We start from the raw sequence: 16,283 nt of genomic DNA on the forward strand, positions 1-16,283 counted from the left end.
TGTACTCTGAGTGCCAGAGCCACTCACCCTGCCAGCCCCAGCCCCATCCATGACTGTTTCTAATGTTGTTGCTGGATTCCAGGCACAGAGATGGGGGCAGTCACTGGGACTTGCTAGGTGTACAAGCTGTAAATTGTGTTTTTCAGATTGGGTTTGATGGGGCAGAGCATGTCTTGGTGGATTTTAGGGTGGAAAGATTACGTTTGGGCATGGCTTGAAGAACTAACTGGCTTGCTCAGCTGCTGAGGGGATGGTGGGCTGGGTACAAGACAGGGCATGGGGCAGAGTGACAGTATCTGTACATCAGTGAGCAAGCAGGCAGTCATGGTCTGTGGCACTGATCGCTCTGCTTTCCTAAAACAAGCTTCATTGTTCCCACCTTCTTAATTCTCACTGCCCTTCCACTGTTTCTTCATCACTGTCTCCAGCCTTTTTCCTCCAGCCTTTGGATTTCTAGAGCTACCAGCTGCTCTAGAGCTGGTTGTTCAGCTCTCCCCAGCTCTCTGTCATTGCTGCCTTGCCTGATTCGGCAGTCAGAGCCAGAGGCCCATCATATGAACCCTATGCTGCCTACTAGAAGGTGGTCTGCACACTGTATTTCACATTGATGTGTCTTGCTGGTTGGGAGACAAGAATGGAGACTGCTATGTCCTCAGGTGTCCTCAGGTGTCCTCAGGCATCATTGTGCAGTTGTGAATATTGAGCTTGCTTCTGAAGTTTTTTTGGGATTGGCCTTTAAACTTGCTTCATTTAGTTTTTTACATTGAAGGTAGGTATTGAAGGTAGGTATTTTTGTTTCTGAACTGTATTTAGTAAGATTGTCATAGAAAGGCTCTCCAAGTTTCTGGCAAGAATACTTATTAAAAGGGGGTTTGTAATTGTTATGGTGTGTGGTGCTCAGCTTTCCTGAACTTTTGCTATGTTACATTCAAGCATAGTCTACTGTTGGTGAAAGACAGCTTGGAAAGAGAAAAGCTGACAGCAGGTCAGACAGAGGGAGATGGAGCAGGTTTATGCCACTTTTTTTGCAACAGATGAAGTTGGCATTCCCCACCTGATTGAGGTGCAGCAGACTGAATCACTAACACACCTTGTTCTGAAATAAATCACAGTGACAAAACGACATTGCTTGTGGCAGTAGGCAAAGCGCTTATTAAACAGCGAGTGTTACTTTGCATGCTTAAATCACAAGTACTCTTTTTCAACAAAAAAACAAACAAACTAACTTTTTTTTTTTTCCCATAATCAAGGCCAGTAAAGGGCAGGTCCCACAGGGTGCTGAGTCCAGCCCATTTCCTCATTCTCTGCACTCTCACTGATGGGTTGCTTTCTTCTGTGTCAAGTGAAAACTTCCTCACCCAGCCCTGAGCCCGGCCAGGTCCCCTCCCATGCAGTGCAGCCCCAGCCCATCTCTCCCGGGAACACCCACCCCATTCCCACTGCAAGTACCAAGGGGGACTCAGAGGGTTTGTCCTTTGCTGACACTTCCCCATACACAACACGTCTGCATTTTTATGGCCGGGTTGGATAAAGACATGACTCCAGCTGGTAACTGCAGCTTCCAGATAAGACTGACCCCGTGACAACATAAGAAACACCCAGCTAAGGAGCAAGGAGTCGCCCATTTTCAGGCTCCAGGGTGGCTACATGTGCCAACACTTTGTTGCACAAACACAGAGTAACCACTCTAACTGGAACACTTCTCTTGGTAGTCGTTACCTTATCTGTAATTGATTCTGCAAGAGTTTGCAGGCCCTACTATTAGAAAGCAACTTCCTGCATGTCTTTGAATCAGATTAATAAAGGGAAACAGTATTTTTAATGACAGAGCCTCTTGGTATGTATTATTTCCTGAAACTCTGAAATTGTCATTTGTTGCCTTACTGGTGTTTCTTGTCCCTAATAAATTTACATCAGGTTTTTAGAAGACTGAGTGTCTACGGCCCCATTTTGAGTTGCTGAAATACCAAGGTGTGTTGGAAAACTAAAGAGTATTGAAACATCCACAAACAACATCCTGCAGGTCAGAACCTTGTGCACTTTCTAAATAGGTCAGGGTTTCGTTCGACAATCTGGTATTTCTTGAACATATCCTCTACACTTCCTTTATTTCTCTGTGTCATTCTCCATTCAGTCACAGAGCCTGCGTGCTGGATTTATTTGTTTTACATTTCTTTGCTGTCCATTTTGCTGCCAAATCATCATCTCGTGTTGCTTGTCTTATATAAATGTTAACATTAGCAAGCTTCACAATAACAGTCTGGAAAGGAAACATTTACTTCTGAGCTTCCCTCTGGCAAACAAACCTACAGCGTTTGCTTTTTTGTGGCTACTAGTGGTTAAGGCCATGGGTTGTAAAATTATAATGCTGTAGGGAGTGTCTATTACAGTTATGATCACTGTAACATGCACTTGGACATATTTATTGTTTCGCTTTTAAATCGGTACATTCAGTGTGGAGGACATGGCTCTCCATTCCCTCATACAATATAATCTCCATAGGTCCTTGAAAGGCTGCCGGGAAAAAAACAACTCTGTTTTTAAATCAACTTTTTTGTTCGCGATGACACATAATGAAAGCATCAGTGTTACTTTTGTGTCCTGAAAGAAAGGGTGACGGCATGGAGCGGAACAGCGCATGATGCGCACGTAGGCAGCGAGAGCTTGACAAGAAATAAACCATTGCCACCCCCGGCTGGGCAGCGTGGAAGCACCGGCTCCTCGGGGGGTGTCGGGACGGGCCGGGGCAGCACCGGGCAGGGCAGGGCAGCACCGGGCCGGGCAGCGCAGTCCGCCCCGGCCGCCGCCGCCGCTCTCGTTACATAACGGGGGGACGGGGACGGGGACGGGGGGGCGGCGCGCGCCGCGTCCCGCGCCCGCCTCCTGCCGTGTCCTCGCGGCACCCCCGCCCCGCCCCGCCCCTCCCCGCGTGACACCAGCGCGTGCCTCCCCGCGGCCCGCCTCCCGGGAGGGGCGGCACGTGCGCGCCCCGCCCCGCCCCGCGCGCTCCACGGGGATAAATCGCCCTCTCCGCTCCCGGCCTGTCCGCGCACGCTCAGTCCCCGCCGCTTCGGGCGGCGCGGGGCGGGGCGCGAGCCGTTCGGCGGGGCGCAGGCGCGGCGGGGACGGTCGCCGGGCGGGGCGGCCGGGGCGGTGCTTCCCCCCCCACCCCCCTCCCATCGCCGTCCCCGTCCTCCTCCTCCTCCCGCCTCCACGGGGGCCGGGTGACGCACGTGCGCGCGCCCCCGCGCGCTGTTGTCCGCTCGCTCCCGTGCCGCCCGCCCCGTGCGCGTGCCAGCCGGCGGCGGGGGGCGCGCGCGGCGTGCGGGGCCGGCACGCGCGCTGTTGTTATTGGCGGCGCCGCCGCGGCCGCGGCGGAGCGAGCGGGGCGGGGGGGAACGGGACGGGACGGGGAGGAGCGGAGCGGAGCCGGGCGGGCGGCTCAGTCAGGGAGTTCTTTAAAGATGGCCGGAGCGACGGCCGCCGCCGCGACCCCCGTGTACTGCGTGTGCCGCGAACCCTACGACGTGAGCCGCTTCATGATCGAGTGCGACATCTGCAAGGACTGGTTCCACGGCAGGTAAGGCGCCGGGAGCCGCGCCGGGGCCGGGCGGCGCGGCGGGGCAGCCGGCGGGCGGCACCGGGCACAGGCGGTGGCAATCGCCTTCCCCCCTCCCGCCGGGGGGGACAATGGCTGCGCGGCGGCAGCACGGGGGGAGCGGCGGGCGCTCGCCCGGTCCGGCTGCCCCCCCTCGCCGCGGGGACAGTGCCGGCGCCGGCGGCCGTCCCCGGGCACATGGGTCCGCGGCTGTGAGGGGGCGGACGGGCCGGGCCAGGCGGGGGGGGCTGGTTACGAAAGAGCAACAGATGCGGGGCTGGCGGGGCCGGGGCCACCCCGAAGTTGTGCCGACTCTGCAGAGGCGTCGCGTGTCCCCCTGCGCCCCCCGGGGGTCTCTCCCGGGACAGGGCGGTCTCCCGGCGGAGAAGTGCGGACTCCGGGGCTGTCCCCGGCCGGGTGCGAGCTCCGGGCTGCCCGTGCGTTTTGTTCGGGGAGCGGCGGAAGCGGAGAAAGAGGGTCGCCCCGCGCCTCTCGCCGCTTTGACGTTTCCAGCCCAGTCCCGAGCGGCCGCCGCCGCCGCGCGTGTGTTTTGCGAGCCGAGCGTGTGAATAATAAAAGGCCCGTCGGCAGCGGCTGCGAGCGGGAGGAAGCGGCGGCGGCGGAGGGGATTCACGGGCAGTTAAACAAAGGAGCAAGTTGGGGGCCCGCGGCGGTGGCGGCGGCGGCTCGGCCGGGCCGGGGCTGCGGGGCCGCTCGGTGCCGCCCCCGCCGTGCGGGGAGCGCCGGGGAGCGCGCGGCGCCCGTGATTGACAGCCCGGCGTTTAAATACCCCGAGCGGCAACAACAACAGCGGCGGCCGCCCGCGCCGCGCCCCCTGCCGGCCAGGGCCTGCAGCGCCGCCCCCCGAGCCTGCCCCCGGGCCCGGCGCTCGCAGCGCCCCGGCGGGGGCCGTGCGCGGGGTCGTACTTGTTTTGGTTTGTTTTCCCTTCGCTTATTTTCCCTCAAACGGCAAAAGACAAACGCCGACCGAAAGTAGGTTGCGTACTGAGGTGTTACTTAACAGTAATTGTTACACGCGGGTGTTTTGTTGCCACGTTTGAGGAGGAAAGGAAAGCTCGCAGCGTTTCAGATGTTTACTTGTTTGATTTGTTCTTTGTACATGGGCTTCTCCCGGCTCGAGCTGCAGTGAAGTAGAAAGTGTGAAAAGGGCGTTGTAAACCATAAAAACTGGCAAAGCAGGATCGTTGTACCTTAAAAACAACCTCCAATTAATATTTTTAACTAGACTGCTACTACTCTTACCAGTACTGTTGTTTAGAGAGAGACACAGAGCAGCTCTTCGGTTTACAGCAGCTTAATAGAAGTTTGTCAGAACTCGGTCACTGCCTGCAGTGAAGGTGCAGGCATTGCCTGAAGTGTTTGTTACAGGTTCTTTCTCTTCCAAGTCTTCTTCTGCATTTGTGTAGTTGCTCTTTCAGAGTGTCCTGGCAATTGCTCAGGTTCCATGCAGGCTTAACTTAAATGCCAGTCCTGTGCGTCAGTATTGCTGGGGTATGGGCGAACTAGATTTCTGAAATTGTTACGGGGAGGAAAGCATTTTCTGATCTAAAGGTGGGACAGACCACTTGGTAGCTTTCTTGGATCTTGATGTGCAAAAAGCTCCCCACAGGCTCCTGTGATTGAGCTCTGTCATGTACTGGGTAGAAGAAGCCTGTTAGCACTGAACTGCCTCGGTAGTCTGAAACCCTAAGAGTGGAAAGTAAGCAAGCAGGCCAGCAAGAGCTGGCAGCAGCCATGCTGCTTTGGGATTTAGTTGCATGCTCACCCAGTCTCATGACCAAGGGGCAGGTTTTTGGGAGACTCCTTTCCCCCTGCCAGCTGTGGTCTGCTCTGGGAATGCCTTTCCCCTTGCTGTAAGAGTGTATGAGGACAGTTACATAGCTTGTGAAAGAAAACACACACTCTCAAATCTTGAAGTTTTTGGTGAACTTCTTAGTTTCATGTGTTCTTGATTTTATTTCTTTTTAATTTTTTTTTTTTCCCCTGGCCTGTGGAGTGAGACTGATGTGTGTTCTATCTTAAGAAACATAAACCCAGGCTGTGGTGTGCTAGCATGATACCTAGTGCATGTTATTGGATTATGGACTCTTTGCTGCCTTCCTGTGTATAGTCAAGAGAGTGCCTGAACAGTACAGTGGAGGCTGTACAAAGTCTGTTCTGGCACATTGTTACTTAGTCCCTTCAAATTTTTATGTGATTTTTTTTTCCTGTGTGTTCTTCTTGCACTCTCGGTCTTCAAACGATTTGTACTTTGGTTTGCTGTTATCAATATATTAGTATTATGAAGTACTAATTTTATTGCTTTTGGCGAATATTTGTGTTAAAGCAGATGTGTTTGTTATGCCTGGCAAGGCTGTGAACCTGCTTTGTGGGTTTCAGTTACTCTCGGAGTGGGCCTAACATGCAGCCACAGTCTGGTGTAATTACCCCTTGTGAACAAAAGAGCGTAACACGGGTGCCTGAGCGCTGTTTGAGGCTTCGTCGCCTTCCTGAATGGCTTGTGAGAGTGCAGAGACTACAGAGCTTCAGATGTGACAAACTGTCAAAGCTCTCAGACGTGCAAAGCCATTTATGTTTTAGGCAATTTTTGTGTTTTCCCCATCATTTTATCTGCTTTAAATGAAAGTGTCACATTAAGCTGATTCCCGCTTTCTGACTTGTCTAGAATGTACTCCAGCTAGAATGAAGCATAAGAAGTCCTTTATGCTGCTCTGTGTGTTCAACTTTTCTTGGATCTGTTCTGCAGCTCTTGAAACCTCTTTAATTTCTTGGTTTCATCTTCAAATGATATGTATCATTCTATGATACTTCTTGTGCTGTCTCTGCCTTCCTTCATTTTTTGATGCTTTGCCTCAGTTATTAGGTTAACAACATGCTGTCATCTTGTTTGTGTTTTTTTTGCTGTGATATATTCTGTGCCAAAGTTACATATCTTTTTTTAAACTGCTCTTGCAGTCAGCTCTGTTCTTGAAATATATTTGTGAAGTTTGCACAAATCCTGTTGAAATTTTTGTTCTTTTTTCTGTCCATGATACATGTACTGAACTAGATTTATATGCCTTGCATAGATATGACTTATTCCTGTAGACTAGATCTCAGGTCAGAACAAACTGAAGTTTAGGCATATAATTCAGTTTTTGTCTGCACAGTGTAGGGTTGTCTGTGATATTTCAGAAGTAAAGTACTGTATAATTATAATTGCCTTTTGAGCAGGCTGGCTTTGTAAAGCTGCACTGGTACTGTACTAGCTGTAAAGGAGTGTCAAGAAGTCAGGTAAACTGAGAATTAAAAATGCAGGTGTCCCTATGAAGTCTTGTGTGTTGCACTTTTCTGGGGATGTTTTGTTTCTCAACAAACCTACAGTGAACTTCTAACATGTCTCAATGATGAATAGGTTAAGAAATTATCAAATGTGTGCATCTCAATTAGAGATCTCTGCCTTTTGAAATGCCTGCAACTTTTCTAATGTATTTTTACATTACAAAAAGGTGGTTTTTTTTAAAATTAAACAAAGGAAATGTTTTACTCTTCAAAGTTAGAGCAATGGGGAAGTTAGAGAAAGGGAAAGCATAATTTTTTTGTTGTTGCTCAAAATTAGCAGTTTACCTGAAAATTTCATAATGATGTCAACTTTGGTGTCTTCTCCTCAAGGAGAATATATTTTATGTTTACAGAAATAAATATTTAATTTGAGCAGTTTAGAGGGCAGTCAGGGAAGTACAGACTAATCTGTATGTAGTGTACATAAGAACATGCTTCTGTTGCAAAGCAAAGTCAAATTGATTAAATTTATATGGAATTGTTTTTAAATTGGTAGCTCTTGCTCTCAGGATTAATTTGGTATTTTGTATAATCTAGAAAGAATTAACTTTGCCCTTTCCTACAGCAGTTCATTGGTGGTAATTTGCTATTAGGTGTTTGATGTTTTTTACAGCTTTGTCACTATTAGAAAACATTTAACAACATAATTTGAAAAGAAAGGGGATTCGTGTATCGTTTGAAGATTAGAATTTAAACTGCAGATGCCTTGAGGCCTTTTTTCCTCACATGGAGGAAAAATTCAGTGCCAAAGTCACATCTGAGTGAAGTTCACATAGAACATATTCTTTCTGATATCGTATGGGTTTGAACGTGCCTTTGTTTGGTCGCTGAAGAAACCCAAAACTTTTCATCCTCACCTTCATGTGATCTCGATGTAAAATCCAGGTTTCCCTCTTGCAGCTGTTAGGTTCTGTGGTACAGGTCTGTCTGAGCACACTGATTTGTACTCTGAAGGCAGGCTTTCTCCTTAAGAAAAGAAGGAAATGCATGTGCTATAGTGACTACTTCTCCTGAATTGGTTCTTTGTTTTGGAGCTTTATACATGAGGTTCTACACCATGGGCTTTGCCAACTCTTTGCTGCTGAAAGAGGCTGTCCTGCTCCTGGCTGTGTGCTGCTATAATTCCTCTTTTGCTGGTTCAGTGCTTGCCTGATTGGTAAATCAACTCTGCTCACAAAACTGACAGAGCCCATTCTCTTGCTGGGTTAGCTTTTTGTTGGGTTACTGAGTTGAGTGGGCTTGTCAAAGGCTCGGATGAGTCCCAGAGTGTTGCAAAACACTTGAAGGAATGTGTTGTTGGAGATGATACTGGTGGGAAAAGACAGAAGAGTTGGTAATTTTTTTTCCTCACTGCCCACTTTGGGATTGATAGCTCACCCAGTTTTGTAGAGCCTTGTTTTTGTGTTTCAGTCACAATATGTGATTCTGCCCGGGGTCCAGTGGAATCAAGGCATTTCCAGTGCAGGTGCAGGAGCACGACCCCAGAACATCATCTGTTGCAGGGGTAGGTGAAGCTCTGGTGTCTGTCATGGAGCTGGAGGACAAGGCATGGTGATGCTCCTGTCAGGGAATGTGGAGGTTGCAAAGAAAATGCTTACAAATCTTTTCTGGTGCAGACCTTCTCTTTAGAGAAAATTAAGGCCTTGTAGTTAAAAACATTCAGGGACCTGAACTGAATCAACAAGTCCTTGTCTGGTCTACAGAGCTCTGGTCCGGCACCAGAGAACTTTGAAACTTTCTGGCTCTTGTGATGTATGAGCCTTAAATCCTTCATGTGGCAATTTGGTGCATCTTAGGGAAGTGTTTTAGACCTCAAGGGAAAGCTGATGTGTTTAATTTTACTTTTCCTTGGCTTAGCTATGTTTCCTCAGAAGTAAGATGGAAGTCTCAACTTCAGTCCAATGAGCTGTGGTGCCCTCTGCCAAAGAATTAAGTAACTTGAAGTGACTTCAAGCTCTTCTAACAATACAAAAGCTGAAACAGTTTTGGTTAAACTGAAAAGAGGCTTGTTATAATGAGGATGCCAGACAAGCACTTGTGTAACTGGATGTCTGTTTCCAATCCTTTTATATTCTTCATTTGGACAAACCATTTTTTTTTTGTCTTGGTTCCCATCTGTGAAGTGGGAAGACTTATTAATATATATTAAAGTTAGATGTGTTCTACCATAATAAGCACTGAAGAGTTGCAAGTATTCAAATTGCTTCAATTTTTGAAACTGTGTAATAACATGTAGAACTGTGTGCAAGTTTCTCTTTATGGTTTTCTTGAAGAACTGGCTTTATTGGAGGTAGGTGTACTTTGAAAGTTAACACTCCTTTCCTTGAGATCTGTAATTTTGTAATTTTTTTTCATTTGTTCTGGAATAAAACATAGCAGGTGGTTCAGCTTATGCCTTCTGATAAAGCAACTAGGACAAGAAAAAAACACATTGTCCAATAAAGATCTGTAAGAGGACTGAATGGTACACAATTCAGCTTTTTAAATTAGAGTCCAACAAGATTCTGGTGAGTTTCTAAGCAGTTATTTAATGGTAATAGTTCTGATTTCTAAAGCACAAATTATTACCTTTTCAGTGTTAGTTAAAAGAGTTATTTAAATGCTACCTCTAATTTTCTGTAATATTATAGTTCACCTACATTTTTGGTATAATTGTTTTGTTTTCGTCTTGACTGTGCAAATGAAGGCACTGTAAGTGTAGTGAATTTTTTATTAGCTAGTTAATTTATGATGATTTTATATTCTGAAATGTTATTTGTTGATGCTCATGAAGCACTTCAGTATCTTCCTTTCCCTTTATGTTTAATACATAAATGATTTGAGGAATTGAGATGTTTTCAGAAGGCTCAGCTTTGTGACTTCTGTATCTAAGAACTGGAGAGGTGAGAGGAGCCTGATTGTGGACTGCTGCTTGGTGCACCTAATTTCTGTATATACCTACTAAGTGCTACAGTGCAGAACGTGAAGTATATTCTTTTTATTTTAAACTTATCTTTATCTGTTGATAATGATATGTTCTCTTAGAGCAGCACATTTGCAGTCAAATGGCTTAAGCCTTACAGTGGAATATCACTCTGTTAACTGCCAGTGGGCAAAATCACATTAATTTTGTTTTCATTCTTCATTTGTGGTTTCTAGCTTTTTTTTTTTTGCGCAAATTGAAGATGAACTAATAGTCTTCATGTAACTATTTGTACTTTCCCTACATCACATGTAAAATAAATACCATTGTCTCAAAACAGCTCTGAGTAATCAGTAAAGATTTCCATAGGTGCAATGCACATACTTGAAACCATAAACATGCTCAAATTTTACATTTGTCTCATTGCTCAAGTATGAAAATTCAATTAACAGCATTGCTCTTGCTTTATTATCAACATATGAGAGGTATTTTAGTGAAATATATAGCTTTTAAAAAGCTAAGCTATTTTTCATTTTGTCAGTCCTTTCTAATGTATTACAACATTAGCTCATGAATACACAGAACTAACAATCTATGGAGTATGAATTGTCTTGAGATGTCTGCTGTGTGGTGGTAATATGGATTTATGTGGCTGGTAACCCTCTTCAGGTCAATTCTGCTTTTGAATGGAATTAATATTTAATACTGTTTTCTCCATTACTTCAACATTAACTAAAGTAGACTTCAAAACTGGTGTTTCTTTTTGAAAATACTGAGTTCATTGTTGCTCAGGCAGGCATAAATGCTGATGTTCACCTCAAAAGCAAGAAAGCTTTTTTTTTTTTTTTAAATCCTCCCACATTATTCTGTCTTAAAAGCCAATTGGAGTAAGTATGATTGTTCTAGATTTTTAATATATTGTGGTCTGAAGTCTATTTATTTTCATCTGAAACTGTTGGCTGACATTGTAGCTAGGCTGGGAAATTAATTTCGTAAATTTAATTGTGTTTGTTCCATTTACATGAATACTTTATTCACTTAAAGGCTCTTAAAGCTCTCTTCATGAAAATGAGTGCAAGGAAAGGTGACTCTCTGAGAAATGGAATCTTTGATATTGAAGATATGTGATTGCTCTGTTCTGTCATTCTTGCCACTTATCAGGCAGTATTTTCTAAAGAGAGTGACATTTTTCCTTAGAGATATTGATGTTTGCCAATAAACAAAGTCCAGATGAGATAAATGAAGAGCAGCCAAAGAAATTGCTGTATCTTATTACCCAGCAGTACTTGTAAGAGGTTGTCTTGCTCAACATACAGATTTTTAGTTTTGTTTCAATAACAAGAATATTTGGATCTTTTCACTGAAAGATTACATCATGCTGTTGACTTGCACAACTTGGTGTTAAGAGCAAGCAGAAGAGGAGAAATGAGGTGTTGCAAGTCAGCACAGGGCTTTCAGGGTGCTGCTGGGCACATCTCTGAGGTGCAGAGTGCTGTAGGGAGCAGTCTAGAGCAGTACCAAAAGCAAGGTAGCTGTGCTAACGGGGCTCTGAGCTCAGGAAAATATTAACAGTCTGCCCCTCAGCATAGTGTTATCCCTTATTCCATGGAAGTGTGCAGTGCTGACATATCACAGCCTCAAGCCCACTCTGTCCTAGGTATTTCTCTGTGCTTCTATTGCTTATGTAACAGAGGACCAAAATCATGTCAAGGAAATTGGTGTGCACATGTAATCTCTTAAATCTCAAGCTACCTTCTGACTACAGTATTTGTCTGCCCATAGGACACATCAGTGTGAGGCACAGGTGAGCAGCAACTTGCTGCCTCTGATGCTGTGCTCTCCTGTGTGAACAGCTGGATCATCTCTGGGCATCCCTTTGCATCTCCTAACCCTGCAGTAAAGTGTGCTGCCCTGGTGGAATGGGTGTCACAGGAGTAGCTCAGGATGCTGTTCTTGCTCTCGCTGAGAAGGGATGGAGCAGCTGGAGCACTGAGTGACTGGCCTGATGTCCTTGCTGAGAAGTGCTTATTTAGCACTTGAGAACTGAGTGAAAGCAGATGCCTTGGCTGTACCTTCCACTTGCAGCATGGTCAGCTGGCTTGTGCTTGAAGCACCATGAAACTGGAGGATTTAGGTATGAACTAGGGTTAGAGCATCATTTGGGTAGATGAGCAATTGCTGAAGCAAAGGTTCATTCCCCCAGCTCTGAATACCTTCTGCAAATGTTACCTCCTGGCTTTTATATCTTAACCAGTAAGGGCAGATTCTAATTTCCCTTTAGTTTTTGGAATTGATGGCTCAACTAGCATATATACTGAGCATTCTGTTTCCTGGTCCTTATTTGACTGTGGAAACTAAGTTATTGTCTAATGAAAAAACTACGAACCCTCACTTTAGAGAAGAATAAACCTTTATACTCCTGGTTGGTTCTGATACTGAATAGATCTATCACTGTAAGAGGGAACAAAATCCTGTAGATTAGTGAAAGGAAAATATCACTGGTAGCAGTGTTCAGCCTCTCAGTGTCAGGTGCTGTTACTTGCTTCCTCTGAAGATGCTTTGCATACAAGTGGTCTTTTCCTGCAGGTAGTTCCTTTCATAAGGGAAGAGACCTGCCATTTCTCTACAACCCTGTTTGCTTATTGCACATTAGTGCTGTTGTGCCTTTTTTCATTCCCCCAGCATATGAATGCTTGTGTCTAGTTGGCTTGATCTTTGTTTTTCATAGGATTCACTGTGTCTAATTCTCCTTTTTTTCTTTGATGTCTGAAATAGTGATGCTATGTGGGGACTGGGACAAGGAAATGAGCCAATATCACGAACAAGTGTTAAAACATGGAGAAAAAAAAGCTTTTAGCCTTTCATTATGATCAGTGAAATGATGTTGAGCAGACATCTTGTTTGTCTGGACTAGACTTACATGGAACAGGCATGGGTGCATTTACACCATGTGATGAAGAGTGAGCTGCAGTGCATTCCTCACTGCTCCTGGTACACCCGTGCTGAGAAGGGAGTGAATGCATCCCTGCAGTGTGTGGTGGCAGTTCTCAATGCAAGCTACATGGAAAATTCCCAGGGAGTTGCTAGTGGACCATAGAGGAGCTTGAAGCACTAAAGCCTCTGTTTGCAGTTTTCCAGTCCATTCCAGGGCAACAATAGTAAACTCTGACATGATTTTCATGACACATTATTAAATGCTTTGAATAGTCTATTTTTTTGGTGTGGTGGCTTTTTTTCCTTTTTCCCTTTTTTTATTTTTCTTGTACCTGTAATAATGAATTTGGAGAAAGAAGTTGCAGATAAATGTTGTATATAAATGTGTTGGTTAACCTAGTAAAATAAAATTCTGTTTCTTATACCAATCTGAGGAAGCTGGATGAGCATCTTTCTAGTGTGAGCATATGCATTGCTCTGAGCCCATGAGAAACCCATCAGCTTTCTATGAAGCTTGTGCACAATATTTTGGAACAAGTTTTTGTTAGGAAATGTGCTCTGTCCTTTAATATGCTTGCCATGTGTTTAGAAGAAAAACTGTAAATCTCTGAATTACCATTGTTGGAAACATACTGACTATGTGCCAAGAGGATGGGAGTAAAGTAGATACTTCCTTTTCAAAACTGTACCAGACACAAAATAATTGAATGGAACTTATGGCTTTCAGGTGTCTGAAAAATTGGAACTGAGATCAGAAGATTTTTCTGTTCATATGGGGTATCTACAAAGGGGGTAAGCAGCCTTGTATAAAGGAGTCTTGTAGGTGAAAAGCTGGATGGAGAAATGAGGAGAAAGAAAGACAATGTAAAGAAAACTTATCAAAGCAAAGAATATGTGGAGAATATTGACTTGTACTGCAAAAGTGTGAAGTTTTAAATGTGAACATTAATTTGTGACTGAAAAAAGCCTCTGTGCTAAAGTGTCTGCTGCAGTGACCAGTCACTCTGAAGTGATGTGAGGAAGATCCAGGTTCTAAAGCAGCCAGTGGGTTTGGTGAAACTTGCTGATACAAATGCATGGTTGAGTTTTTGATTGGATGGAAACTACTTTATGGTGTGCAGAACATAAGGAGTGATGATCTACATAGTTTCAAATTTAAAATGTAATTTTCAGTATCTTTCTCTGAATGGAATCTAACCTAAATCAGCTGCAGCTAGTCCAGTTTTAATTACTGCATTTCTGAAGATAAATACATAGTTTGAGGTTGTCTTACGTAACTATGTCTTGAATTGCTAAAGGAGAAAATATGTCTTTTTAAAGATGCCTTTTTAAAGACTGGGTGTATTTAAATTGATGTACTACACATTATATTGTAAGGTTGGGGAATAATTTTTTTATTTAATGTTTTAAATTTTTATTTAATTCTATTTTTAGTTAGTTTCATAGCTGGTGCTAATGCAATATAAACAAACTGATAAATAAACTTTTCTTCTGTAATTGAATTGTAAGAAAATAGCTTAGTAGTTCACATTCAGCAATATGTCAAACTCATTAAAGGCTCTTTAGAGCTCATTGACCTCTAAATCTTTATCTAGGAAACACTTCTTGTAAGAGATTATTCTTCTGTCAAGTATTTACTACTTTTTTCCTAATTATCAAAGAAGAACCTCTTTGGCACTTTCACATTATGTTAGTGGAGGTTGTAAAGAAAAGCAAAACATCATTATCACTTTGAAGCCAGAAAAGCAACACCTGTTAAGTGTTACTTATACTCCAAAAAGCCTGGCAGGTATGCAGCATGTCTTTGGCAAGTTTTAAGTCCTTGCCAGTTCCTGAAATATTTAGAGAAATGGACACTTCTGCGTTTTTTAAAAGGAAAACAGGTGCATTTGTAGCCCAGGGGATAGACTGCTATATTTCTGTAGGCAGTGCTTCCTTCAGATTAAATCTGAAGACTAAAAAGAATACTAGTATGTGTTCAAACTTGGAAGAGGTTGTGCTGCAGTTCATGCTCACTTTATCTACTTACTCACTGATGTCAGGAGCAGGGACCAGAACTTAAGATAATCTTGTCAGTGTCTGAGGGTTTTAACCAGACCCTTGTGCTGGGGTCATGTTACATTCTGTTCAGGGCCCAAAATTCTTGGATACTTTTCTGTAGAGTAAGAGGTCCTAAGTGGGGGAGATAAAGGGTATCTTTACATAAAAAGTGAGCTTGAGGTGAACATTCCCCTGAGATCTGTGTGTGCTTGAACTCTAATAACCTGAATAAGCACATCTTGGTTGGAAAAACAAAGTAACTTCTCCCTTCGAAACAACTTTTTAGTGCCCAGCACTTTGTCAGCTTGGCTTAGAGACCAGGGAGCGTGGCACAGGCTGGGTGGGAGCACAGGGTGAGCACAATGGGATTTTTGGGTGAGTGGTGAGGTGCTAGCTGAGTGTAGGTACTTCTGAGATTAGCTTTCTTCTGAGTTTAGGTAGGCTTTAGGGACCAGCATTTTAACTGGATGTTGCCCTAATAGCCATACATGGATGAATGATTTCTTCTGTGTTCTTGTAATTTCTTTTTTTCCCCTGCTGTTTAGATGGATTTCATATGCTTTCATCTGTGGCCATTGACATTTGTCCTGTCTGTTATTTTTGCCCTTCCATCAGGGCTATTTTCACACATTGATATTTACACATATTGGTAAGGTCAGAAATTTTCTCCCAAAGAATTAATTTTGTGTTTTTAACAATCAGTGAATCATAATGTCTCCTGTAATTTTTACTGGAATGGTAAATCAGTATTCATCTCCAGGGCACCTTTGGCAATAGGCCCTCTGCTTCATGCTTCATATTTTTCTTGTGCATTTCTTTGAACATGCCTGTTGGAGTCATGGGAATTTTGCTCACTATGAAGAAAAGGTATTTTAAGAGATACATATATGCACACTACACATACACTGATATATGGATAAAATAATCTTCTTTTTCTCCATATAAAAGCACTGGAGCTGCGTAGCACAGATTGTGAAGTCAAGGTTACCTCTAAATGTGTGTATGTCAAATTTAGATTAAAACATGTGGATTTGTGCTTTTGCAAATAATTCAGGTTACTCTTAAGGTAGTATATGATAGAGTAAAAATGGTTTTGGTAACCTGGATCTGAACTCATAAGAATTTTAGATTAAAATCAGTATGTCCAATTATATCCAGAATAAAAATAATGGATGCAGATAGAATTCAGTGCTGATGTAACTCAACCCCCAAACTCTTTTTAGCTTTGTTCTTCACTATTTGAAGTTTCCACATGGTCTGGAAATTACTGTGCTTCATTAATTCCATCTGAAGAGGATTGAACAGTTAGATTTCTGTAGCTAGAATAATGTGTAAAAGTAACTTCTTGATATGTTATAGACTGCATGGTTGCAGTTTTGACCAGCATGCCCCTTTGGACCTCTATAAACAGCTGAGAATCCAATAAAGATCTCTAAATTACAGGCATTATCTAGTTGATTGAAGGAG

General features: G+C 44.0%; 1 protein-coding gene across 2 annotated transcripts in view; it reads left to right on the plus strand.

Moving 5' to 3' along the window:
• The first annotated feature begins 3,425 nt into the window (after positions 1-3,425).
• KDM7A (lysine demethylase 7A) overlaps positions 3,426-16,283 on the plus strand; it is a 61,599-nt gene continuing 48,741 nt past the window's right edge. For both annotated transcript variants that reach the window (XM_058022340.1, XM_058022341.1), the window contains exon 1: positions 3,426-3,580. In XM_058022340.1, coding sequence (XP_057878323.1) covers positions 3,465-3,580 — 116 coding nt within the window. In that variant the 5' untranslated portion in view covers positions 3,426-3,464. The remainder of the gene's footprint in view (positions 3,581-16,283) is intronic.

Source organism: Melospiza georgiana, chromosome 4 (assembly GCF_028018845.1).
Source record: "Melospiza georgiana isolate bMelGeo1 chromosome 4, bMelGeo1.pri, whole genome shotgun sequence".
Lineage (NCBI taxonomy): Eukaryota > Metazoa > Chordata > Aves > Passeriformes > Passerellidae > Melospiza > Melospiza georgiana.